The sequence below is a fragment of the Melanostigma gelatinosum genome (assembly GCF_949748355.1).
Source record: "Melanostigma gelatinosum genome assembly, chromosome: 20".
Taxonomy (NCBI): Eukaryota; Metazoa; Chordata; class Actinopteri; order Perciformes; family Zoarcidae; genus Melanostigma; species Melanostigma gelatinosum.
Window position 1 is genome coordinate 811,010 of NC_136653.1, and position 26,409 is coordinate 837,418.

At 42.1% G+C, this 26,409-nt stretch overlaps 1 protein-coding gene across 1 annotated transcript in view; it reads right to left on the bottom strand.

The window, feature by feature from the left end:
* Nucleotides 1-11,387: 11,387 nt before the first annotated feature.
* The window catches only part of vstm2a (V-set and transmembrane domain containing 2A), a gene marked incomplete at its 5' end in the record, with an annotated part of 72,717 nt that continues 57,695 nt past the window's right edge, over nt 11,388-26,409 (bottom strand). Inside the window, 3 exons of the mRNA XM_079291831.1 lie at nt 11,388-11,513; nt 22,738-23,074; nt 24,904-24,954. Of these exons, the coding sequence (XP_079147957.1) occupies nt 11,437-11,513; nt 22,738-23,074; nt 24,904-24,954 (465 nt within the window). The 3' untranslated portion in view covers nt 11,388-11,436. The remainder of the gene's footprint in view (nt 11,514-22,737; nt 23,075-24,903; nt 24,955-26,409) is intronic.

Below are 26,409 nucleotides of genomic sequence, written 5' to 3' on the forward strand. Positions count from 1 at the left end.
CTGCTTCTTCACCAGAGTCTCTGTGCTTTCTCGCCTCACAGGTTCCTGTGTATCCGGGTTAAACCTGGACCAGGTGTTGCCTCCTGTCGTGGTTGTGTCATACATTGAATGTGCTGTAATTACATTGAATGTGTTGTAATTCCTTTTACATTCTTCTAATGTCAGCAAAAGGCTTCTTTTCATTCCCTTATCCACTATTTCTCCTTCATCGTGCGTCTTGGCTAGCAGTCAAGTGCAGAAGGAGAATCTGTGATGAATTACTTTCAGCCCAGGGCTGAAGTTCAATTTTTATTTCAGGCTATTTTTGTTTTGACTGTTTATCTTAATAGAAGCTCACCTGTATAAAAAACGAATTAGCCTGCAGACTATATTTTGAATATTATCTGCTCTCCTTGCTCAGGCAAGGCTGGTACATTAGCAATAAAAACACTTTTCTAGCGAGATGTGAAAGAATTCATCAGTTTGTGGCGCTGTAACAGATACGGTGTCTATAATTTCCTCTCTGAAAATGGTCATGCAATTATTTCCACACTTCAGGGCATCATACTTTCGATTGTAAAGATATTACAAGCTAGATATGTAAATGAAACCAACGTTATTGAACTTCATCTTAATTAAATCAAAATTCAGAGCATCAATATTGCAGCAAACTATTTTCCACGTAAAGATATAGTGGAGTAATGTCTACCTGAGCAGAGAATGAAGTCGCTCTCCCCCCTTGTGTGTGTTGTAAGCTGAGCTTCTGTGCTTTGTTTACGTAGGCGGTCTGGCCATGTGTGCATGTGAGCATGCCCCACTTGCTAGCTTATCGCAACCGCTCTGCACTGCACCGTTGGTTGTCTCCCACCCGGTGTTTGCACTATTTGTGATGCTAGCACCGTTAGCTGCTCGCCGCGGCCGTATTTAGAGCTGTTTGGCTCTCAATCATAGATATGCTCTGAATTTAGAATATTGCACCTCTAAATCGATGTAACGTATCTCTATTATAGTATTATCTTCAAAAATAGTTTGGAGACGTATAGTTTCCCTTTACTTCCACTCTTTGTGCTAAGCTAGGCTAAACATAGAACAAATATCTCTGCTGCATGCAGATGACACTGATATCGGTCTTGTGTGACAAAGATGTACGTTAGCATTTATGATAAAAGCTCAGTCATTATAGTCACTTAAGTGAAATTTAAAAATGTATTAGGGCCCATTAGGTGGAGACGGAGCAAAGCAACGGGACTTGTCTGACACTGAGTTGTTATAAGTACCTGAGATGCCCCGAAACAACCTTGAATTGATTTGACAGTAGGGTGTCACTCTCACAGTCTTCCTGTGTATGCACTTCCCTTCCTTCGCACATGCCCCCTATGGCAATCTGTACTGTTTTCAAGGAGAAAAGAGGATTTAGCTGGAGGGTCTTCCATATTGGATGGCACTTAGATTTGGAATGGCATTGCTTTTGCATGCTGCATACAGAGACACAATAATGTACCGTGGACACCAACACACACACACACACATCTTTCAACATCTATGATTAATAGTGATGGGAACTAATTTGTTTGTTTACATGTAAGGAAAGTGCTCAGGAGAACAGTACATGCCTGTCCCCGGTTCTATAGTTTAATGAGGCAGACTTCGCATTCTGTCAACACACATTCAACGCTGAATTCTCTTGGGCTCTTTTTTAATCAACGCGCCCACTCACTTAAAGCAGTGCAGTACATTTCCATAACTGCCTTCATACCGCTTCATCCGCCTCCGATGTTGGGTTAAACTCAGCGCTTTGTTTTCGTACACTTTAAGGTGACACGGACGTTTTTTCGTTGTAATAAGTCATTGACAGACATCCTAAGCCCGCCGCAGTATTCTTTTGGCTGACATGCCAACATGATTTTCTTCCAAAGCCTTGTGGGTTCGTAAATCCTACAGCAGTGAGAGATGCTTAGCATTGATGGCTCCGCAAAAACACATTTCCATTCCTCTGAGGGTTTGGTGGAACAAAACAATCAAGCAGGGTTAGAAAGTCACACAGTACATTACAGTGACGGATTCCTGAAAGCCCAATAAAGACCCTTACATCAATGCCAGTTTCAATTGATTACTTTTAATGAGTGCAAATAAATAATGCAGGACTGTTCTCACACACACACACACACACACACACACACACACACACACACACACACACTGACAAGCAACAGAAACTTTAGTAAAGTTGAATGCCCTTCAATTGCTTTGCCTTTGTTAAAATGTATTTGAGCAGAATTGCTTGTTAGCACTTTGCTAGCCATCAGATCCCAATTGCACTAATAAGACGGTGTCAGAGGACCCTTCATCCTGTTAAGGCAGAGGCACCGGTCAGCATTTGTTAAAGCATGTGGGAGATTTGTATTAATTTCTGGGAAATCAAAATTAGCCAGAGTAGGACAGTTTTTTAGGCAATGCTAAGTGAAGATCATAGATATTGTTCAACTCATTTGTTCAGGGTGTTTGCAGAATAGGTTTGATCTTGCGCCTGTCTATTCAGGAAAAGTGCTACATAATCATAAAGAAAGACTCGGACACGTCAGTTTTTAATGCACTGGCTACCCCTTGTCATCCCTTAGGTTTGGCATAAAATAACTACGTGTTTGTTATATCATTTCAGGTACGGTGGTGTAAGGTACTTTCAGTGAATTCAAATAAGTTAACATTGACTTTTAGTTTCACACGAAAGTCTTACACTGGTCTCCTGGGGGAAAGTCATGGGTGTGTTTGACCCATTCGTCCAGTCAATCCTTCTCCCTGCATGGTCTTTCTCGCTCTTTATACTACGTCACCTGACTTCCAAAGCAGTAGCTTTGAGCCTTTAATATTCCTGCAAAAGGGTTTACATGGGAGTCTCATACAGATGCCAAAGGATGCCTTGTGCTTCAGTATTAGATGCCAAAGGCCGCAGCAAAACAATGGTACTTGACAACTTGGGAATGAGACCGGACTGTCACACTTGATACCTTAATTAAAGGGCCCTAGAAATAGCAAGGACCTTTGATGTCCACTCATCTGTACCACGTTTAGGACAAGAGCAAGTTAACTCCGACTGGTGTGATTTCTACTGGTGTAGATATTAATGGTCCCCAGAAGATCATTTTGGTTGTCATGCCATGACCTTTCATTCAGCGTCACAATCAGTATCTATACAAAAGTTAAGGGCTGATTATCCATGAATTCCCATTAGTTCAGGCAGAGCACTGAAGTCATGCTGGCATTAGTTGTTCATTCATGCTTCACAATCACCAGCTCCTTCATCGACACCAGCTGACTAATGACCAATGCTCATGTAGGTGTACAATGTGACTGTTTCTAGCTGACACAATACTCTGCTGATACCGTCACATGATCATGTATGTGTTAGGTGAGGATTAGATCTCGCAGCAATCACCCTCGCTCCTTGTCCGACCTAATAAGGACTTTCTGTGGCCAAATGAATGATAACTGTTGTCAAAGGTGAACGTACAGATAGGTTAAGTCTGGGTGGATGGATGGGTGAACAAAGTGTATGAGGACCCTGTTTGCATCCTGTTTTCAACCAGCACTGAACCATGAGCATGATCATTCCCTAAGGAAAACCTTGACAATGTGCTTGATTTGAAAATGGTGGTATGAATAATGTTTGCAATAGTTTTGGAGTGCACTGAAAAGCTATATTCAAATCAGAACATTTTTGTATGGCTTAAGCTTGAAGTTGTATTTTGATAACCATCTCCATAGTAATTGAGCAAATCCATCCACTGAGGAAGGACATGAAATGTGTTTGAATGCTTTGGAAACAACACTTTTTAAGGGATTTTCTTTCTTTTTTTTGTCAAAAACGTTGTATGTCTTATCTGGAAGGCAATGTTTGTCCTTGGTGGATTTTAGTATCCAATAGTCCCTGGACCAAATAACCACTTGCAATGAAGACATTATACATTGTAGTAGACTGACTGCCTTGGGCGTTTGGTGATCACAAATAAAAATAACCCGTATGAATTTAGGAATTCCATTACCTGTTATATAGTGCCTTTTTGAACTCAAAATGTACGTTTGAACAAACTTGAGAGTGCTTCTTAGCAAGTCCAAATGGCACAATAAACCCCTACTTGTGAGGCTTCAGACTTTCAGGCAGATTTCTTATTTTTCTTGCCAAGTTACTTCAAGTCAAATCCCGACTGAGTCGTTATGGTGAGATCTTCCCTACTTTTAACTGATGTACGATGTCATCCTCGAGGTGTGGGGAAGCAGTTGAGAACACATTGCCTTCAGCATGAGCTGCTACCAGTGGGGTGCTTTACATTAAGGCTGGAATCACAGCGTGTCTCTTGCTCAGCATGGATTCCATCTCTGCAATGTATGCATGTATATTTCATGATATTTAATTTCATCTGAAAATGTAAACTTCACTTGTCTCACTGTGTTATTTTAATCCGCGACGGAAGCATACAGAAAGACAAACGACGATCTTTCTCATCTGTGATCCTTCAACATTGCCACGACACATTTGAATATGCAAGATTTAGACACACTAAGTCATTCAGTAATCTCCACCTTTCCTCTGTTTTTGTTCTGCAATAGGACCAGTGGCCTGACTAGAGGGCCAGAGGCAGCCGGTGGTGTGCCCTCTCTTTGCCTCCACATGGATAATTGTGTCACTGCTTGCTGAATTTACAAACACAGGCAGAGGTTTAATTTTGCATTGTTTCTCGTCTATCTCTCGTGCCTTCGCTCTCTCCTGCTTCTGTGCCTGCTTTGCATCCTGAATTCACTGATAAGTAAACCTGATTAGCTGAGCCGCTGCTGCCAAATTCACTCCTCAATTCCAAAGAGGATATTTTTCCCCCCTCTCTTCATTTCCATTAATCTATCTTGTCTCTCAAACAGATGAATGGGTGATGCGATTTGACAGACCCAATTTTACCAACAGAGAGGTAGTTTCCTGTTTCCGAGGTTTTCACTGATGAAGGCTGTCTTACAAAACCAAGAGACCTGCAAAATGCTTCTCTTTCCCCCCTAAACATCACAGGAGGGGTTCTGGATTGGTTTGTGTTTTGCACGTTATTTTGTCTTGTGTAATTCTACAACAGTCTTTATACATTTCATTATTTTTGATCGCATGTAGCTCAAAAAACGTTTATTCTACATAGATTGGTCAATGCATGTTAAATAATAACACAGTGTCATTAAAGTTGAAAATCGAGCTGAAATGGAGTTCCAAAGTGAGTCGGGCAGACTGCTGTTGAGAAGTGTAAAACTATTTTTGGTCCATTATGAAACGATTGGGAAAACAGCCTCAGTCAGACAAAATGCTTTCGTCACTGCTTACCTTCAGCTCTGCGTCGTAGCGTTTCATTGAAGAAGGAGGCGGGGTGGAGATATGTGGTTTTAAGGATCTGACGGAGTTACGCGATTCTGTCACAAGCTCTTTTGGGTTAAATATTTGTAAAATTCACAGACAGTAAAGGGTTACTGTGAGGAATTTAAGTTTTAAAGTGCTCCTAGCGATGGATATTATGTGTTACAATATGTTTACTTGTAGAAGGTTTCAACTAAAGGGAGAGTTACTGAATTAGTTGTGCACTGTGAGAGAAACCAGAGAATTTATGAAACCCCATAAAGTCAGAGAGAGGGGATGTTGCTGAAGAGTTTCTGAGCACAGCCTTCAAGAAGGGGGGTGAATTGGTCAAGGAAGTGGCCGACTAAAGTCCGAAGGGTTCAGCCAATCACTGAGCTGATCGATGGGCTAACGAATGTGTAATATGAGACATTTCAGAGACTTTGGGGGGACAAAGAAACTGAATCCCCGGAGATAATCAGACCTCATCTGGACCATAAGGCAGACACACCAGTCTGTCGTGTGGTGCGAGTGGGGCCTCTATTTCATGAAATATTACGATTGATAGTGTAATTCAGTTTGTAACTGCATTTGCTTTTGTTAGTATATTAAATTACTTTTGATTTAAACTTCAACCAGCTGATTTGGCCCTGCTTGCTGATGGAAGAAAGAGAGCAGGGGGGGGGGGGCTGCCTCTTCTCCTCTGGAACAAGGAGGGGGTCTTTTTCCTTTGTCTTTAGTTTGAGGAATTTTGAACATAACAATATCAATAGCATTGATTTGTGAAAAAAAGACGAAATATGGAGGTTTCCACAGCGACGATACATTTTCAGATTTAATGAGCAATTCCTGATATACAGTTTAAAAACAACACCTGTGCCTTACCTCCTACACTCAATTATTCCAAGATGATTCATATTTCAAATTATGTGAAATTCTATGCGCATGGGTGTTTTTCATACTGATAAATATTAATGTACGAATTCATATTTTAATACGATCGTCATCGACATCCATGGGATTTATAAGCATGTGTATGCGTTGCAAACTTCACACAATCCTGCATATAGATTGCATTACAGTCCATGGAGGCCACTTCAGTCTGAACATGTTCATAACGGCACCTGCATATTGTGATAACTCTGTTGACACACTGATTAGCTCTACATTATGATGACATCTACAGTTTGAGTTATTATGGTACGTAATGTATCAAAGGCTATGGAGGCCCATTGAGCCCCTCTGTATTATTACTCAACAGAATGCATTCCAATTTTGAATAGGTGACTAAATAGGTAACACTGTCACAAATTCCATCAACTCTGATCTTGATTATGAGTTAGGTTGAGTTGCGTAATTATTAATAAGCCCCGCTCCATCCCATTGTATTCATCACTCAGCACTTGTGTACACTACAAGCTCTGTTGTGTTGCACACTGATCAGGTGTACAGTGTCATTACTGTTACCTAAGTCATTATACGTTCAACTTCATGAAAGTCTATAGAGGCACATTCAGTCCCATTGTATTAGTACTAGAAACTAAAGTATTTAACAAAGTTATTTAGTGGAATGCATCAAAGCATAAAGCGTTGCAAAGCTTCCATTCCTTTACAAATCTTCTATATTGTACTTCAGCCAATGCATTAGGTTTTATGTGATTATAAAGTTGTCCAATCAGCAGCTTTTCAAAAAGCAATCACTGACATTTTCTTCAGGAAGTTCTTTTCTAGTTTCATATTGTTGTTGTGTCTTTTTCCCCATTCCTTTACCTCTGGGCAGCGGCATTATGAAGGACGGACTGATTTTAAATAACATTTAGCAGAACTATCAAGTGAAAAGTGACTTTGGCTCAAACAAAAGAGACGGGTCGAGTTTCCGGCGTAGTCAGCACTCTCTTCAGTTCACTCAGTATAAAGCTCAGTCTGTTACCAAGCAAACAGATGGAATCCCTGTGTTTGAATTTCATCTGTGAAAATGGTTTATTTAAATATTATTCAGATTTTGTCATTATAATACAAACTGTTACAATGTTTCAGTACAGAAGCCTCACACAATACCAAAGAAAAGAGAACTAGAATTCATCAGAATTTTTTTGACAGCTCAACAAACAGACAGGACCGCATTGAAATGAAATACATTAGAAGAAACAAATACATCTAGAGTGGATGATCGAGTAGCGTGGCATATAAAACAGAACAGAAGAATGTTTCTGAAATAGCATCCTGGACGAAGGAACCGCTGCTCTCGCCATCATTGTGAACTGTTCTCCTCTTCAGCAACAACAAGTAAGCTTGTTGCTTGAAAGCAATTCAGCCTCCATTGCAACCCAAACTCATGACTCAGTTCATCAATAAGCATCATTTCTTTAGAGTTGTTCCGATACCAATACCAGAATTGATACAGCTTAAAATGCTGGCTACGCGAGTACGCTGGTCTATGCCCCGATCCAATATCGTATCATGTTATTTACCAGCTCATTTAGGCTACTCAGGAACGACTTCACGTGTGACTCGGTACTTGATCCGTACATCCTGCCTTCAACAAGAGATGAGGAAGAAGAGAAATGGCTACTTTCATCATCAGTTCCAGAAATATCGCAGGCTGGTCTCATCCAGCATTTGTAGCGAAAGCTATGAAAAACAATGCGGCGTAATTTGCAGATATCCCATAAAATGATTTAGTATGTTATCCACGTAATCATGAATGAGGAAGTATAAAGAGAGTTAAAGCACACAGGGAGGGCTGGAAGGCAGCGCTAAAGGTGGGTGGGTCTAATAAACACATATCTTTCAGCCAGGAGCCAGCAGTTAGTTCCCCATGTGAAACGAGAAGTCGCCATTGATGTTTTTGGCACTTAACTTCCGTACTTCAGTAACAGCACTCCCGTAGTTATTTTAACCTCAACGGCAATCTTTTTTGTTGCCTTAACCTAACCAAATATTTGACGATCTTTTCATAAACCTAACTAAGTAGTCTTTTTGCCGAAACCTAACCGAGTCACCTGTGAAGACAGACGTTTATTTTGAAAAGACCGTATGCATGTAACGAGATGACACGAGTTGCTGACTTTCCCAGGAAAACGCACAAAAAATTTGTAACTTTTCGTAGGATATCATACGAACCGCTGTATGAGGATGAGTGAGACACCTTGCTTCTTTCTCATCTCTGTTGAGAGACGAACATCCGATGCCTACCGATCGGGCTACAGTGTATCGTCAGCCACAGCCAGCAAAATGTCAGCCATTTGTCAATCTGTCAAACTAGATGATAAAACAAAGTTCTATGTGTTTAGTCTCTCCAACAATGATAGCAATCATATCACATAGAGGGTTAGTAGTGTACAGTTGTTTAATAATGATAATAATAATCATTTGTAGTTTTTAAAGCACTGTTATCGAATCGCAAGTTCAGATGTTGGAATTGGTATCAGGAGGGAAAAATGGTATCGGAACAACTACATTTTTGAATGAATCCAATCACAATATCAAATCAATCATCGCTCCAATCTCCTTCTTTGTTATTCAATATGTTGCAGTATGTTGCAAGGACCCAGTCGAGTGAGTCCCCTAGATTAGGATGAAAGCCTTATAAAGGAGATGTTTCGAATAATCATAGCTATATATAGAACTCTTTTATTTTTTTTAGTCATACAAGTTCATTTTGAGGAGATGAAAACCCACTTTGGACTTGTTAACACTTGAATATGAGTACATGACACCATTGTTACAAGTACAGAACATCACTGGCGTCTGCCTTTTTAAATGGATGTTTGAAGAAAAAGAAAATGTTAACATGCTGATTATTTCATTTACAAGTTGTACAGATCTGTAACTTTTTACATGAGGGTTGGACAAACTGTCCACTCAAACTGTGCACACTCTCCAAAGTGCTCGAGCACATTTCCAACAGAATCAACATCCAAATCCCGTTCTACCTTAAAATGAAGTGGATTATTTTCTTTCTGCAAACTAAATGTTCTGAATCGTTGTACATAACATGTCATTTCAAAACACAGCAATTGATTGGCATATACTATGTGACAGTGATGCTCGAATAACTGTCCAAATTCACCCTGAAGCTATTTGGACCTTGAGGGATTAGACGGGGTCGCCCTCACATCTTGGACCCAGCCTGGTGCTGATCACTGAATGTCTCGGGTCTCATCCCAGAGCATGACTAAGTACTCCCAGCCTTTGAATGCCGGTGCTGAATCAACAAGTTTCCCTCCACAGTTCTTTGGGAGTGCAGTGCAACTATACGGGGGGGGGGGGGGATTTATGCTTTGTCTGCAAAGCGGAATAAAAGCTTTGAGGGGAATGTTGCTTTTTGAGAACACACAGCACACAGTAATCATTGCCAATTACATCTGTATGTTATGTATTAATGTTCGATTATACCGTACACCATATGAGGAACTACATAATCAATAATCATGCTTCATGTTACTTTAATTCAGCGCGCATTTTGGCTGTTAACTGAGCAGAGCATTAGCATGTGCTTCGGGGTCTACCAAAATAAAATATTGATCTTATTGCAGGACAACTGCTGCTCTCAGGCAGCATGACACTCAGTCGATAACATTCACTTACATTATGATTCTTGAGATATGAATCAGCTCTGTTATTCATACATATTTCAGTTTGAATTTGAGCATGTGTGTGTTTCTGATGGTGCTCAAGTGTCTTTTCAGCTCAAAAGTGAACAGAATATTACCATTTTATTGATTTCAGCTTATACTGTATCTGTTGTTGCAATATGAAAAAAAACCCAACACCTTTGTCTGTGTTTGTGTCAGATTGTCAAAGCGTTTTGCTTATAAATGCTCTGCGTGGATAAAAATCTCGATGAAATATCATCTGAAAATAAAGCTAAATATATTACTGTAAGATATAAGAGAGAAGATGAACAAAACTAACTAATTTCTTCCAAACATGGCTCATATACAGTGTTGATGAGTCGACCTTCTGTGTTGCACTGCATCTCAACTCATCCAGCCACTCAAACGTCGACCTGCAAAATGTGTGTGTTTGTGTGCTGGCGTCAAAAAACAATACAAACGAGGAATACCCGTGATCCAAAGTGGGTAAACTCTCATTCACCCTCTGTAGTGATGAGACATACCGGGGAGGTGCACAGCAACTGAAGCCTGCCGTGTGAAAATGGTGCAGGTCAATTAAGATTAATCATCCAACGGTCATCTATCAGGATTTTCCAATGACGCATAAATTGTGACATCCTTTTTATTCCTACTGAGGATGCGATACAAATTAAGATGACAGGGGACAATTTATTTATCACATCAAAGCTAGCACATTAAAATAAAGCAGTAACACTGAACTCCCAAGTGTTGACTTATGTAGCTCAAATAACTTATGTTCTCCTCTTTAAGACGTCAGGTCAATAAGCATGCACACCTGTATACGTACCACTAACAAGATGTAAAAGTATGCACATTAGATCATTTCAATGGCCAATACAGCTGAAGAAAAGAGAATTGAAACGCTTTTTTAACCACATGGTGAATGTTAACAGTCTAAATTGAAGTGTACTTTAATTTATTTCGTTTATTTCGGGGCCTATTCACAATGGAGTTCCATGGCCAATAAGGTGAGTTTGAGCGATGTATACAGCACATACAGTAATTCTAGGTGTTTTGAAGAAAACATATATATATATATATCTAGAATCATATATATTACACAAATATAGATTCTCCTTTTTTTCTTGTTCACTTTTGAGCAATAAACACATGAAACTGGAACAGGGAAAACACGAGGAACATCATTCTTCCATGACAGTTATCCAACAAGCTACAGAGTCCGTTTTTCACACCGGAGCGCTGCACCTCAGATGGTGTCGAGTCGGCGTCTGTACAAAAGGTATTCCAAGTGGTTTAGAGGTGACCGGTGTTTACAGTGGCTAATAGCAATGTGCTGGGAGCAAGAGTGGTAGTGGCAGGGAAATGACGGCCAACTGTGCTGTCCGCATGGTGCGTGTGTGTGTGTTTGGGGGGGGGGACTAGGGGGGGGATTTTCTTCACTATGAGAGCAAATAGAACGAGAGCGAGATCAGGGACCCATGTCAGTTCTTCAAATTATAACAAGGCATCCCTCACCACACCACACGCCAGGAGGAGGACGGCCAGTCCGCAGTTGGTTGATATTCTTGTACCTGAGAAAAGAAGAAACAAAGGACGTTACATCTTCTGATACAAGCGTTGCACAGATGTATCTCGCTTGATGAATTGATAGACCAATGCAACTCAGTAAGGGAGAAATATTAAATTATAAATGGGGTAAGGCAGATTTGTCAACCGTCAGAGATTTTGCCACGCTATTAATTGACAAGAGACACGAGACTGTCAGTCAATAGCACTACTAACATGCACGAAACACTGCATACACCTTCAAGCCAGAGAACCAGCAATTGCATGGCAGCTACAATATACCATCTCGCGCCCAAATATGGACGCTTACTCACACCCCTCTGCTTCTGATACCGACACACGAGGCCCCCGTTAGTGTCTCTGTGAGACGCACCAGGCTTTCAACTAACTACAATGGAAACCTCATCCGGAGCAATATTAGTGACTGTCAGAGCAAGTGCAGTGAAGAAGAGCGGACCAAAGAAGTCCACTCAGAGGAGCAAGGTACAGTAGGTTGGATGGATAACCAACACCAGACTGTAACCCAGGAGACCAGTGTTAATATCCCAACAATATGTTGTTGCTGTCTTTGTGTTGACTTTAATTTTATAAACGTAGTAAGTTTAAATCAATTCACAATCTTGTTTTTGTTTGAATTCACATCGTTAACCGTGTGTTTACAGTGACCGTAGTGGAGCCCGGTGAGAAGACCAAGAAAAAGTGTGTGACAAATATCATAATGGCAAAATGTCCTGGTTACGTCAAATATAACATGTATAGAATTTCCTTTTTTGGTCTGGAGATGCAGGGCTTTGACCCTCTATTCCTCCTCACCACATCTCATTTGGCTTGAGGTGATCTGGGGAACAGGAGTGCCACAGAGGGGCAGCAATCACTCTGGGCCAAAACATCCTTCACACAGAGAATAATTAATCAGCCTCCAGCTACGAGTCAGAGCAAGACACAGACGCAGAGCGACAGCACACGGGAAACCATGCGCTAATTCACCAATACCAGGGGTTCTTCAATCATTGACCCATTAGCAATGTTGGGGATGTACAAGTCAACTTGAAAAACAGAAAACCTTCTTTTTTTTTGTTGGGTTACACCGAGCAGGTTTCCCTGGTGGCGATGAAGAAAGTGTGAGACTCTAAGCAGCTGCCAAGCCCTGCCATTCTGAACATCTTGCACCATTTCACACAGCAGTAGGAACATGTGTCAAGTGTGGGGGTGCTATGGCGATGACGCAATACGGCATCATCCAACACAGCATGCAGCCTATGCTGCACAGAGGCTGTGCATGTTTTCATTATGGCCCTTCAGAGAATAAGATGTACACTTCATGATGAAGGTAAACGTTTGTTTGACAAAGGATGGATATGAAAACACACACTAGATAAAGGCTGCGCACAATGAGTCCTGGAACTGTGGACTCTTTCTACAGTGCAGCCAAATTCTAGGCAAAAATAAAAATGTACTTAATAGACCTACAAATAGGGGTTGTACATATCCGTGTGTGAGAGAGAGAGAGAGAGAGAGAGAGAGAGAGAGACACAGAGAGAGAGGGAGAGACACAGAGAGAGAGAGAGAGAGAGAGAGAGAGAGAGAGGGAGAGACACAGAGAGAGAGAGGGAGAGACAGAGAGAGAGAGCGAGAGAGACACACAGACACAGAGAGAGCGATAGAGAGATAGAGAGAGAGAGAGAGAGGGAGAGAGAGAGAGAGGGAGAGACACAGAGAGAGAGAGCGAGAGAGACACACAGACACAGAGAGAGATAGAGAGAGAGAGACACACAGACACAGAGAGAGCGATAGAGAGATAGAGAGAGAGAGAGACACACAGACACAGAGAGAGAGAGAGAGAGAGAGAGACACAGAGAGAGAGAGAGAGAGAGAGAGAGAGAGAGAGACACAGAGAGAGAGGGAGAGACACAGAGAGAGAGAGAGAGAGAGAGAGAGAGAGAGAGAGAGGGAGAGACACAGAGAGAGAGAGCGAGAGAGACACACAGACACAGAGAGAGCGATAGAGAGATAGAGAGAGAGAGAGAGAGAGAGGGAGAGAGAGAGAGAGGGAGAGACACAGAGAGAGAGAGCGAGAGAGACACACAGACACAGAGAGAGAGAGAGAGAGAGAGAGAGAGAGACACACAGACACAGAGAGAGCGATAGAGAGATAGAGAGAGAGAGAGAGAGAGAGAGACACACAGACACAGAGAGAGAGAGAGACTACAGTGAAGTGTTTCTCGTTTAGCTGCTATTCAACAATAAAGAACACCATTCAATCAAAGATCCACTATTAAACGATGACTGAAATCAAAATATCATTGGAATATGAAAACAAAGAACAAATGAAACTGTCTTGTGATTTTGTAATTCATAGTTATGAACATGCAGGTCCTCCACCATCTGCCAGTGGATGATGCTGCCCTCAGCCCTTCTTCCATCTGTCTTAACATTTTAGGTGCAGGCATGAGGTCACATATCTCAATGTAGCAGGGTTTAAATGCAAAACCAACTACTCCCACCATACTGCACATGTGCAGGTTGAATTCACAACCATGTGCAGCGCCTAAATGAATCAAATAATTACAATGAACCGACAAGTTCCACCAGGTTTTCACAGCGTCAGGCTTCAACGTCGGATTATGAGGTAAAAATAAGAGTTGAGCTTTATCCTGCACTGCATGAATAATCTGGTGGAAATGATGAGGAGCTGTTGAGGGTGAACCTTGCTGAATGTCTGAGTGTTGAACTTCGTGTCAACACCTCCGTGCTGTGAGCATATTTCTCACCTGGACTACTTACTGACATTTGTTTTTGAAGTTACAAGGAGAGTTGTTTCTATAATGTATTTCTCAAATTCTGGAAGCTGTTATCTGAAGAAGGTGTTATCTGTGTCAGTACAATAGCGCCGTCGTAAAAGTGGTAAAACGCACTGCTATTAGCCCACTTTGTCTTCCACTGTCTTGCCTAAGGACACATTCAGGCAGGACGACCAGCTTTGAACATTCTAGTCTGCGTGAACATGGATACAAAACAATCTCATCGTGTCTTCTTTCTTAAGGAACAGCAACATACAGTTGCAATATATTAAGCCAGTGCTGGGTCATAATTACATCCTTCTGGGGTAAAATGATGGGTCACCCCACGCTGCACAGCTGGGCTGGGTCATTTCTTTGGCGTCAGTCCTTACATCGTCCAGATGTATTATTAAAAAGCCATTGAAGCAACTCCTAGCAGGGCTACCGTCCCTCTAGAAGCTTGTGATGAAGCCACTCTTGTACAGAGCAGCGGGGGGGTTGTTATTCATACATTATTGATTTGCTGTTGTAGGGGCTTCTATTGCTTTAGTTGGTATTTGTGAAGTCATTTTCCAGTTTGTCTGAGAAACCACAGAGTGTAAAGGAAAGTGCATGAGGATATAGGATTTTATCAGGCAAAGAAGAACCGGAGGAAGATAGCTGGAGCTCAGAAACCCACTCAAAATGAACATATAGCACCAACACACTGTCGCTTATTTATTTTAAAGTTTATTATAATTGTCATTTACATTAGGTACATATATATGAAATGTAACCTCTGCATTTAACCCATCTGCGGCATATTGGGAGCAGTGGGCTGCTGTGTGACTCCAAATGACTTGTGTAGTCATTTGGAGTCACACAGCAGCCTTTCCTTCACTGCCAGCCACATTCAAATACAGTCAGAATTGATGAGACTCATATCACATATATGATTATATATTTTTTCATCTTGCTCTACCTATGAGCATGCATCTGGTGTCATTGTGTTCTATCCTTGCCATCCACAAGCACCTGAAAAGCAACACGATGTCTAAAGACGTTATTGTCATATCAATCACACATTTTGCTGTTTTTCACTTCAAAACTAATCTCGGCAATGAGCACACTGAAGGTAAAGGTACCTGCTGTGCTCCTGTGCTATTTTTAGAAAACAACAAAGGAGGAGCATTCGTGAATCCTTGTACTCTACAATGCATTTGAATTTCGGAGTAAAGAAAAAGTACAAAGAGTCCAGCAATACAGCTGAATACACAAGAAAAAGCTACCTTTGCTTTTGGCAGTCGTTGTATTATTTCACTCATCCATCCATGTGGCTAAAAGCATCTCCACCCACTTCCTGTCATGGTTTGGTTGACAAGGTCACTATGCCTTTACAAGTTATTTCGGATTGATTTACAGCTGAGTTCTTGTGTGGTTATTCAGCTGAAGAAGGGAAGCTTGAAGAATCGTGAACAGGGAAAAAGGTTTCCGTGCCAAAAAGACATCGGCCTTTTATGTCTCAGGGTTTAGAACTACGCATGATGCCTGTGATTTCTTCCACAGCCTAGTCCACGGCGGGACTTGAAAAGCGACTTCTCTGTCGGCATGATGAGTGAGAATATCTGTCCGAGCTAATAGACACCTTGTCAGGCTGTCTCGGTGCATGCTGGGATAGAATAGACCCACACTGAATACTGCTCATTTTGTCCTACTTAACCTATCACAACACACTGCATTTTGCCAACATGTTGTTGGCGATGTGAAATGCCGACGCGGAATATCAATTCTAGGCCAGCGAGGCAGTGAGGTCCAGTGAGGCACAGAGGTGAATCACCACAGCACCTCCACAGGGAGCTCAAACTGGCTTCATGCCAGTTCCATCGACTCCTGCTGATCCCTGGCCAGCTGACTGGCCAGCTGACTGCCTCTTTGACTTGCTTGTTTACTTGCCTGGTAGCTCTGTTCAAAAAACGGCTGTCTTGTTGACTGATACACTCTCTATCGGACTGGAGTTTTGGCTGACCGACCGGTTAAATACAACTGGATGTCATTACGAATGCAGCTTGACTGTTCAACTATAAGTGAGTGAAAGTGTGATAACACAGTCTGGCGGGAAATGTGAAAGCAGCATCCACGGCGTTTGAAAGGATCCCACCAGCAGTTGTGTGTGTTAGCTGACATTACTGCAGCCATTCTCCAAACCATCTAGCCATGAATGACATGAGACAAGCAGCTGATTAGAGCTCAATGCCCTCCAAGGAGGAGTTTTACTGATCTGAGTCTGTTCCAGTATCACCGTTGACTTCCTTCAACAAAAATACTGATTTCAGCGTTTTTGTCAACATGCAGTTTGTACCTGTTGCCATGGACTCAATTACATCACTGTGGTCAGATGTAACTAGTATATTTAGGGCTGGCTGTGTGAGATGGACACAGATAAACAACAGGTTAACATGACTGGGAGAGGACTGACTTGGACTTCCGCAGACGTCCGATGTTTGCTTGACATCTTGGCCGAAGAGAACATACAGAATATCCTAAGAAGTCCACAGAAATAGTGACATTTAAGAAGTGATTGAAAACGAACTGGAGGAGAAGGGATCCATGGGCACAGTGGATCAGTGCCGAGTCAAAGTGAAAGAACTACAACAGCGATGTTCCCTTTGCTCCTTACATCCCCCAGGACATTTAGAACTATATGGTAAAAAGGCAAAACATTTGAATTCATATATATCAGCATAAACTTTGCCTGTTGATTTTTTAAATGAATACAATTTTTGGGGGATTGCAAGTTTTCTGAAATTGTATGTTTGAATATACAAATGAGGCATTATCTTATTACATGTCTTCATTTGAATACATTTCCAGAAGAGAAATGTGAACATTGGATTAAAGAACAGGGAAAAAATTTAATATGCAAGTGAGGCATTATCTAATGCTAAATTCTGGCGAATTTAGGAGAAATCTACGGAGGCAAATAGACAAAGTCGTAAAATAAACAGCTAAATGTGTATTATGGATGGAAAGACGACATATTATAGAAGCAAAAAAGCCTCAAAATTGACCAGTGTATGAAAAATTATGATTTTTTCCCATCTCGCCCCAATTTACAAACTGTAAAACCTGACAAATCATAATTATCTGATTCGGGCCAGCCAAACGTACTTAGCTTGTGAAAGTGCCCTCATTCAAGCACTGTACTTCAGTACCCCCTCACCCTCTATGATGAACACATGAAAGTATGTTTAAAACAGAAAGGTAAATAAAACATCTGCACAAATGATCTGATGGGAGCTCTGAAGGTCTCCCTGGACCACAGTAGATGGTGCAGTAATGCCTGTTGGACACATTTAACCACATCTGTTGTGAGGTTTCAGTGGATCCCAAAAGACAAACGTGTGAGTAAGGAAGGACCCATTGAAGCATCCACATGAACTGGAAATGACACATTGACGTTGCGTGCGACTGCTTGAGCAAGATGAATGCAGCCATGAACAGCAGGCCGGCGGTTTCTGAACCACCTACTGGAGTGATGACTCATTGGTGTTCTTTCCTTAGAAAGGCAGTTTGAAAAAATATGGTGGTTCATATAAACAAGGTCAGCGTTTTCGTTTTACTCTTTTTTGTTTGGATGGATGCTTACACAATAGGATGAGTCTGTATTAGTTTGCAGGAACCAGGCTGGCCTCAGGGGTGGAGGGACAAGTTTGGCTCAGGGGACATTTTTCCCTCCTTACACACCCCCCCCCCGCCCCCCCCCACATTCAGCTCTGGTCACCTCTGAGCTTTGGAAAAACAACACTGCCAAGAACGATGGAGGCCGAGCGGAGATCTAACAACATGTGACACACTGGTGGGGGAGTAGCTGTGAACGCAGCGCTCTGCTGCTGCAGTCACAGTCCGCCCTTCTGGAACAGGGCCTCATTGTTTACAGATGCAGCAATGCGGAAAAGGGAAAATATCTGCACTCTCCCAGGTTTCATTTTGTTGCTCATCTGCCTCAAACCCGAGCGCGGCAGTAATAGAGCTCTGTCGCCCTCAGCCCTAACACCTCAGAGAAGGTGGCTGAGGCTGCCTGAGCAGCCACGGAGAGGCATTTATCAGTGTCAAGCACACCGCACAGAGGACTCACTGCAACACAGTTGTCAGCATCATTTGGCTGCCTCATACTCTCTGACTCTGCAGCCCTGGGGATTATTCTACTTTTTTTGACGTCTATTCAGTGGCAAGTAATATCTTTCTATGTTTCGCCTCAGGGTCCAGAAAGCTATCTGAGCCCGGAGCAGGGCCGACGTTGACCAGGTCGAAAAGACATTCATGGCTGAGGAGAGGCGATCCCGTTGTCATGCAAAGAATGCAAAGAGTAGTTCATGAAAGAAAGAATGACACTGAGCCAGCTAAGGGACAATTAGGCTGAGACCTAAACTGCTAAAAGGTGAACATCACATTTATGTAAATGAGATATTAGAAGGAATGGGTAAATGATGGCTCATTGCTACAAATATGTCTTTTTTGAACTACTATGAGAAGGCAGCCACGTCTTAGGTCAGTCATTCTGTCCAAACTATTTAGCTCGACATCCGGTTACGGTTTTTTCACTGATGGTTTGAGACCTTCCTCTCCAGAAGAATAACCCCCCCCCCGTTATTACTTCCAACTCGTCAAATACAGAGGCTTGGTCAGTGCTTTGATTCTGACGCACCCCGGCATGCTTTAACATCTGTATGAGATGCATTGGCCGTTTTCTACCAACTCCATCTGTGTCATTATTATATGGTCAGACCAGCGGATGTAGTGTAAACCGCTAGAAAGCCCAAACAGGGAGGGAGAGGAGGTTACTGAGGAGTAACTTCTCAACCTTACTAACCTGAGTTCCGTAACACAAATACTTATTCTATACAACAAACATACTTATTTTAACCCAAACCTCAATCTTTTCCAAACCCAACCAACTACTTTTGTTGCCTAAACCTTACCAAGTAAACCTAAAAAGTAAGTAAGCCTACAATGAGCGTGTTTGCATGTAAGGAGCAGAAACTGTGCGTTTGCTGTGAACACAGGAGTTTATTTAGGAAAGAGACAATGGAACACGGAGAACGTGACATGCCTCAGCACACAGAGCAGAAGTGAGAGACTCTTTTGAAATGGTTGACAAAGCCAACTAAAGTAAGACTTCAATGGTCATTCCTTACAGGTCAATATCGACTTATTTGACATATTTACATTTGTAAAATATATCAATATATCTTCTTTAGTTGTTGCTATATTGGTTAATTATGCTTCTTATGGTGGACATATCCCAAATCCATTGACTTATGAAGTTGACTGATCCTATTCATTCTCTATGGAGAGGAGATGAGGCAGAGCATTGCATGATGTTGAGTTAAATGACTGTTCTCAGATCAAAGAGTCCAACCAGACAATGCTGATTAAATATGACTCACGGTTCTGTTTCTGCCTCTAATGTTTCCAGAAACATCTTTTAGTGTTTTGTTCAGCTATAAAATGAGAAAGTTTGTCACCCAGCAGCCATAAACAGTCGAGCAAAAGCTAAGCACCACCCACCAGCCAGAGCAAAGCAGAGCATGTTGGGTTCCACCACGTCTTTCTGTTTGTTGGCCAGATCTAAAATCATACTTATTTATGAATACGATTTAGCTGTCTTCCATCATTTAGTTTGAATCATTGGATCAAACAACAACAAACATTGGTTCCATGTTGGTTGCTGCTGGTTTAATTAGATTAGACATATTTTAGATTGCTTCCATATCATCTTGGTCATAATAAACTAAGTGGCTAATCAGCAGTCTGATTTTCTGTTGTTACAGGATTATTAGTGACCCATGGAGCATTTTGTTTCTTGCATCATAAAAATAGAAAAATAAAAATAAAAGTTTCTCCAGCTTAAAAAGTAATTAGCAATGTTGTCAGATAGCTTTACCAGACAGATATTACTGTCATTTACAGAAAGGAAGTTGTTGAACAGGTGAAATGTTTGTTTGTCAAAGAACTTCCATGTGAAGATAGCTGACACCAACAATAATGAAAGGGTTAAATTATCCTCCACCATCAACTCAAAGGTATTCCACTGCACACATCACTGAGGAGTTCAGCCTCGCTGCGCTTGATGAAAGACAACGGTAACTTTGCTATTCTTTGCAATCCTCTTCGTGTAATTACAGACTGGGTATTAGACTCCCACGATGGCGACGTACTGAAGCTGATCTCATGAATTCCATTTGTTCAAGTTCAATGATAACTTAGAAGTCAGTATGTGGAGCACTTTTATGTGATTATAGCAAATGTCAAATAATTCTAACGGCATTCGTTTTTGAATGCAGAAAAGGGAGACGGCCCTGAAGAAACTCTGGCTGTGTTGCTTTCAGCCCCTTATTTTTAGTGTCCCTCGTGTCTTTCTATCAAGTCTACCAATGAGGACATGTTCAAATTCTACCCATGGCAACGTTTTAAGCAAATGAGGATGATGATTAGGGAGCAGCGAAATTCAAAGCAAATATATGTGGAAAATGATATAGAAAGTTGCTGCTGATTGGCTAGCCTGCTCAGAGAGGGAGTCCCAGAGCTGAGCAGCCCGCAGCAAGGATACCCTCGGTAATAAGCTGAGTCTTAAGAAGCACCGGAGGAGGCCTGCCTGAGGATCTAAGAAGCTGCTCATGGGGGATTTCTGAAATATAGCTGGAAGCTTGACTATGTGGTGCCTTAACATTAACAGTAAAATCTTAAAATCAATTCTAGAACTCACATGCAGCCTGCAAGGCTGGAATGTGTTGTCATCTCCGAGGGTTAGTGAGGAGCCCAGCAGCAGAGTTTGGGGTGTGCTGGAGGCAGACAATTGACTTGCAACTCATCTTTCAATAAAGAGAATCGCAACACTCCAAACAAGATTCCTTCAATATCTGTAGTGACTAAAAAAATACCTAATGTTGGCTACAATCCTCATCTGAGGAAAAGCAGGCCCTAGTCACTTGATTATCAATGGTTTTTGCATTATTATTGTTGTGAAGCATTGTTACTCAACAGATTTTACTCGTCAGTAATTAAGAGGAACACGGAGCGCTCCATAGAGGGGTCTTAGATATGGATTGGTTGGTGACACAGTGAGAGTGTGTGCGCCATCGTTCCCCAACTGGGCTCCGCAAAACACAAATACTCATTACAACCTCTGCAATTACGTAATTGCGACTATCACACAGGACTTGACACCTAAATTGTTTCCATGGAGATGAATTGGGGATTTGCAATTACAAATCAGTCTGCCACTTCAGCACCACGGACAGAGCCACGGATCTATCTGCACACACCACAGCGAGAGCCGCTTCTGAAACACACTGTGGAATCGCAAGCATCGTCTGGAATCTAGAATGTGGCTCTGCACTCGAGAGGCACTTCTGAGATGCTGTGGATTCATCAATGCGTGTCCTGCTACCCTTAGACGCTGCAGGGATTATATCTCACAAACCCGCTACACGAGGATACGTTGAACGTATTCAATCAAACAACCCCTCTGCCTTCTGCTACGAGAAGATGGAGAGGAAGGAAATGCAAATCGCCTTCTAATTATATTCACATTAAACCTGAGGATCCTCTCACCATAGGTGGACAAAAAACAACCGTTGCCTGTTTTGCTTTCCAGAATATATTTAATCCAAATTATTCAATCTATGTATGTTCTGTACGAGTGTAACTTCTGTAAAACAATATGCTACATTTGACATTGTAACATGATGGAATCTTGTGGTTCATTTCCAGCTGTACCCCAAACTAACTCTCTGGAATTCCGCACACAGTTCACACCATGTAGACTGCAGTTGAACTTAAAGTTCAATGCAATTCACCTTTGACCTTGGATGTTTGTTATGAGCTTTTCAAATGTAGAACCAGATGATGGCTCACTGTGACGCTATTTCAAAGCTATGTGTGCCAGAGGAAACGTTTAGTATATCACCGCCATAGAGACATGAACGCTTGTCTGGTCTTGGCAGGAATTCTTGGGATGGCAACATATCAATAGTCACAAGGGGGCCACCAGCTTTGTGAATAAGCAGATAGTAAAAAGACAAGGTGCATTCCTGCATTCTGGTGCAAGTTGAGACCAAACATTCTGCTACACCGCTCAGGGTTACTCTCCACGGAGTCTGTTAATCTGTTCAGAACCACCAGATACTGAAGATTCCAGTATTATTGGATCCACAGGGTCCATCATGAGAGTGAATGACACAGGTACAGCAGTCTTTACCAGTCTGCCTTGAAACATGGTTAACTTTTTCAGCCCATTTTACAGTTGACTGCTGTATAAGAGCATGCTGAAGTGTGCTGTCGGTTGTTTTGTTGTTCTTAGGTAGATGACTCACAACCAGGAAGGATTGCTGACCAGACTAAATGCTGGCAGTTAAAAACTTCAAAAGTTGTTTCTGTGTTTCACTGCACCGTCCCCAGAGGGCCTTACCTGAGCCGGTGTTGTGTTCAGCTGTGTTGGAGGACGTGTGAGAGGTGGAGGTGGAGGCCACCCTCTGGTCTGAGCTCATGCTGTCCTGGCCCAGAGGTGAGCTGGACTTTCTCGGCTTCTTGTCCGTCAGGTGCAGCGGGGAGCTTTTCTTGGGGGGCACCAGTGGCCGTCGCGGTCTGGCCGTGGCGTTGACCTTCAGCCAGGCTTGGACTTTGTACTCCAAAATCTCTCCGTAGTTAGCTCGTGTCACCCGGCACTCGTAGAGTCCTTCGTCACTCTTAACAACTCTGGAGATCTGTAGCTTGTGTGAGATGTCGTTGCCCTGGACTTTCACTGTCTGTTAAAGTGATTAGAAGAGACCACAGAGTCATAACAGTGATGGAACACTGCAAGGTATAACACACGTCATGCCACATGATGGTTATACTGTGACATCTGGAGGTTAAACCATTAATACTAAGTTGATCTTGTGCATATAAACATATACAGGTTAAAACATATTGCCAGCTGCACAGGCCAGCGTTTAAATTCTGGGCTTTTATCTGTGTCTCATTAGCGTATACAGGTTTTCCTTCCATCTTATGGTGGACCTTGAGGGCTCCAAGCCACTTTTTTTCATAGGCGGTGGGACTGGAGCCAACATGTTTTGCTTCCTGGCTTGATCACAAAATGTTGTGTTGAGATGTGCAATTGAAATAAAATCCACTATCACAGTACATGTACGTAGTTGGGTTTAGACCATTTCACATTAAACGCTAACATTCTAAATTCGCCTCAGTTTATTTCCTGTTGCAGTGTTTTTTGGGGGTTTTCAGCTGAAAGGAAGTTAACATGGACCCAAGCTGTTGCCTAGCAATGCAGTTTTATTGAAATATATATGTTACATTATAGAGTGAATTTTCTGGAGTCCTCTTAGAAACTGGTTATCAATAAAATAGCAAAATGGTAACGTGTGGTTTTGGCAGACGTTAAGGTATTTCATCACAGATGTAGGATTGCTACATCTCTGCTCATTGATTTGCAATGTTGCCTGCAATTGCAAAGTAGTAAGTTGGTTTGAATACATTTGGTGAAAACCTTTCGTTCCATTATTTCAGCACTGCTCCATTTCATTAAATATCGATCACTAAAATAACAAACAAACACAGGACTTTCATCCAGGAGAACTGTTATTGTGTCCTGTGTGAAACACCAAAAACGTATTACATTCATTGTTAATTATGTCATTAATACGGCACCCGAGAAAATATTTTTCCCTTGAAACGCAATTTAGAATGCAGTTTAGTTGCAGGGGAAAGTCGTTTGGTCGGAGAAGGGTTGCACACTGACACTGGGGTTTAAATCCAGGGTCCTGCCTGTGGTTACCTTTAGACAACAACAACAAGTAGGGTTAGGGAAAGCTTATGTTTTTCTTTCAATACCTGAAATGCTGAACACGTCCAAGTTAAGAAAGAGACTTCACAAAATTGTGAAATACTCCCCTGAGAATATTATGTCAAGGGCTTTTATTGTGAAATTTAAGAATGGAAGGAGTGGCGCTGTTTTTGTCGAGGTTAAAATTAGGAATAAAGTTTGCCATCTTGATTGGAAAAAACGCAGCCTCCATGTTGTTGTTTTATGAATATATGCTCCGCTCAATCAGTTCCGCACAGCATAATTAGTTGATGCCTTTATTCTCGGGGCGAAAATGTCGTCGCTTTTCAGCATAATATTTGTGTTCTAAGTGAAAGTATTGATGACAGAAACAGTTGATAAATTCATGAAATGAATGATGTGAAATACATTAAACAACATTATATCTTGATCCCATCCCTGACCTTCCACATTGCACAGAGCTCTCTGACTTTCTAAGGCTTCCAGCGAGGTCAGTGGCAGGAAGTGTGGCTTGCTCTGGGCACAGAATGCGCATACAGAGTGAGGGGAAAAAAGAGGCAGAGCGGGTGGTGGGGCACGAGCGCAGGAAGGGAACCGCTCCGACAGTAATAATACACTGCCGCTGATTTCACTGATCAGCTCCTTTCTCTGGTTGAAGGCGTATTATTCGGGGAAAATCAACTGCTGTTGCGTTTGCTCGGAATGAAACGCCGTCCAACTTGCGTCATGACTTCCCACAACTGAGAAGCACTAGGTTGCAACCAGGGACACGTGGGGTAACTCTGAACTTACACTTATTTTTGTGCCCTCGTCGTAGGGATCAGGCTCGGGTATCATCTCCATCTGGAAACAGAAAGCAGAAGAAGAAAGAGAGGAAGCATTAGCAGAGGGATGGCAGCCTGCTGTAGAGTCTGCTGCAGTGTTGCTCTCAGAGAGCGACACATTCTAGTATGTATGTTGTGCAAGTCTCTTGTCAGACTCCTTTAAATCAGCTACAAGATTACTATGACAACTTCAAAAAAAAAGGCATCAGCTATCCGCTGACGGTTATAAATCTTTCATTCCTACATCAACATGCAGTTTACAGACTGAGGGATTGCATTGCTACTGTTCTGCCTTTAAAAATAAATGCACAAAGATGTTTCTCTAGCCACTGTTTTTGATTTATTTTTTGATTCTTTGAGTGGCTCTGTGGAGAAATTAGACAGTTTCCAGACACTGCAGTGAATCACGTGGAGAAGCAGTCCAGACCAGGACACTGTGTGACAAACTAACAGCTTCCTGAGACAAACGATGCATCGAAAACTCCATCAGTCCATGAAAACTAATGACAAATAATAAAATGTCAGAAGGAATGGAATAGCAGCTCGGAAAAAAGAAAGAAAATCAAAATACTAAACAGCGTAGCTCTGGGGCTCAAGAAATGACCCCGTTTGAGGCCCGGCGGCATCGGTCTAGCACGGTGGCAAGCACTAAGCCTGCAGCCGACATCATGGACTGGCCATTGATTTTAGAGGCTATAATTTATTTATCTCACATCGGATGCCAAATGGCTGTGTGCCCGGAAAAAAAAGAGCTGAAGAGGAGCAAGAGCGGTGCAGCAGAAAAGACTTGAGAGGAGGAGGAGGAGGAGGAGGTTTCTCCAGAGGATACAGGAAGCTCCATGGTCGAGACGGAAAAACCAGGCAGAGTAAGAGAGAGATAAGATGGCTACTTATGAGCGTTCGCAGCAGAGAGCGTTCCTTCAAGTGCTGTAATTACCTCGGAGGAACCGGCTCTTTCCTCTAGAGGATCTTTTGGCAGACAGGTGATTAATGAGCAGAATTAGGAGCCATGGCTTTCTCTGTCTGCATGTATGCATGACTCTTACGTCTTGACTCCACAGATGGACCCGGCACCCTCCATTGTAGCGAGGAGACATCTTTAACGGTGAGGCAGGATTAATTGTCCTCGAGTCTTGGCGCTGGACTGTTTCAAGTCATCAATTTCAGCCTCGTCTTTTACAAACTGCACAGCGGTTATATGGGCTGGGTGTGCAGTCTATATATGTCACCTGAGGAGGATTAAGTTCGAGAGGACAGATGCTCTCTGGCCGACACATAGTGGCTGCTGCGTTCAGGAAAACGTGGTCCCAATGAAGGAGGAGGTGATGGGAAACGGTTTGTTGCCTCTCAAACACTTCATCATGTAAAATCCTCTGGGACCATTGAAAGAGCTTTTCATCACAACACAGCTGAACTCCATTATTCTTCAGTGTCCAGTGTTTAATTTAATGTGATGTATAATTTAAATCCTTCA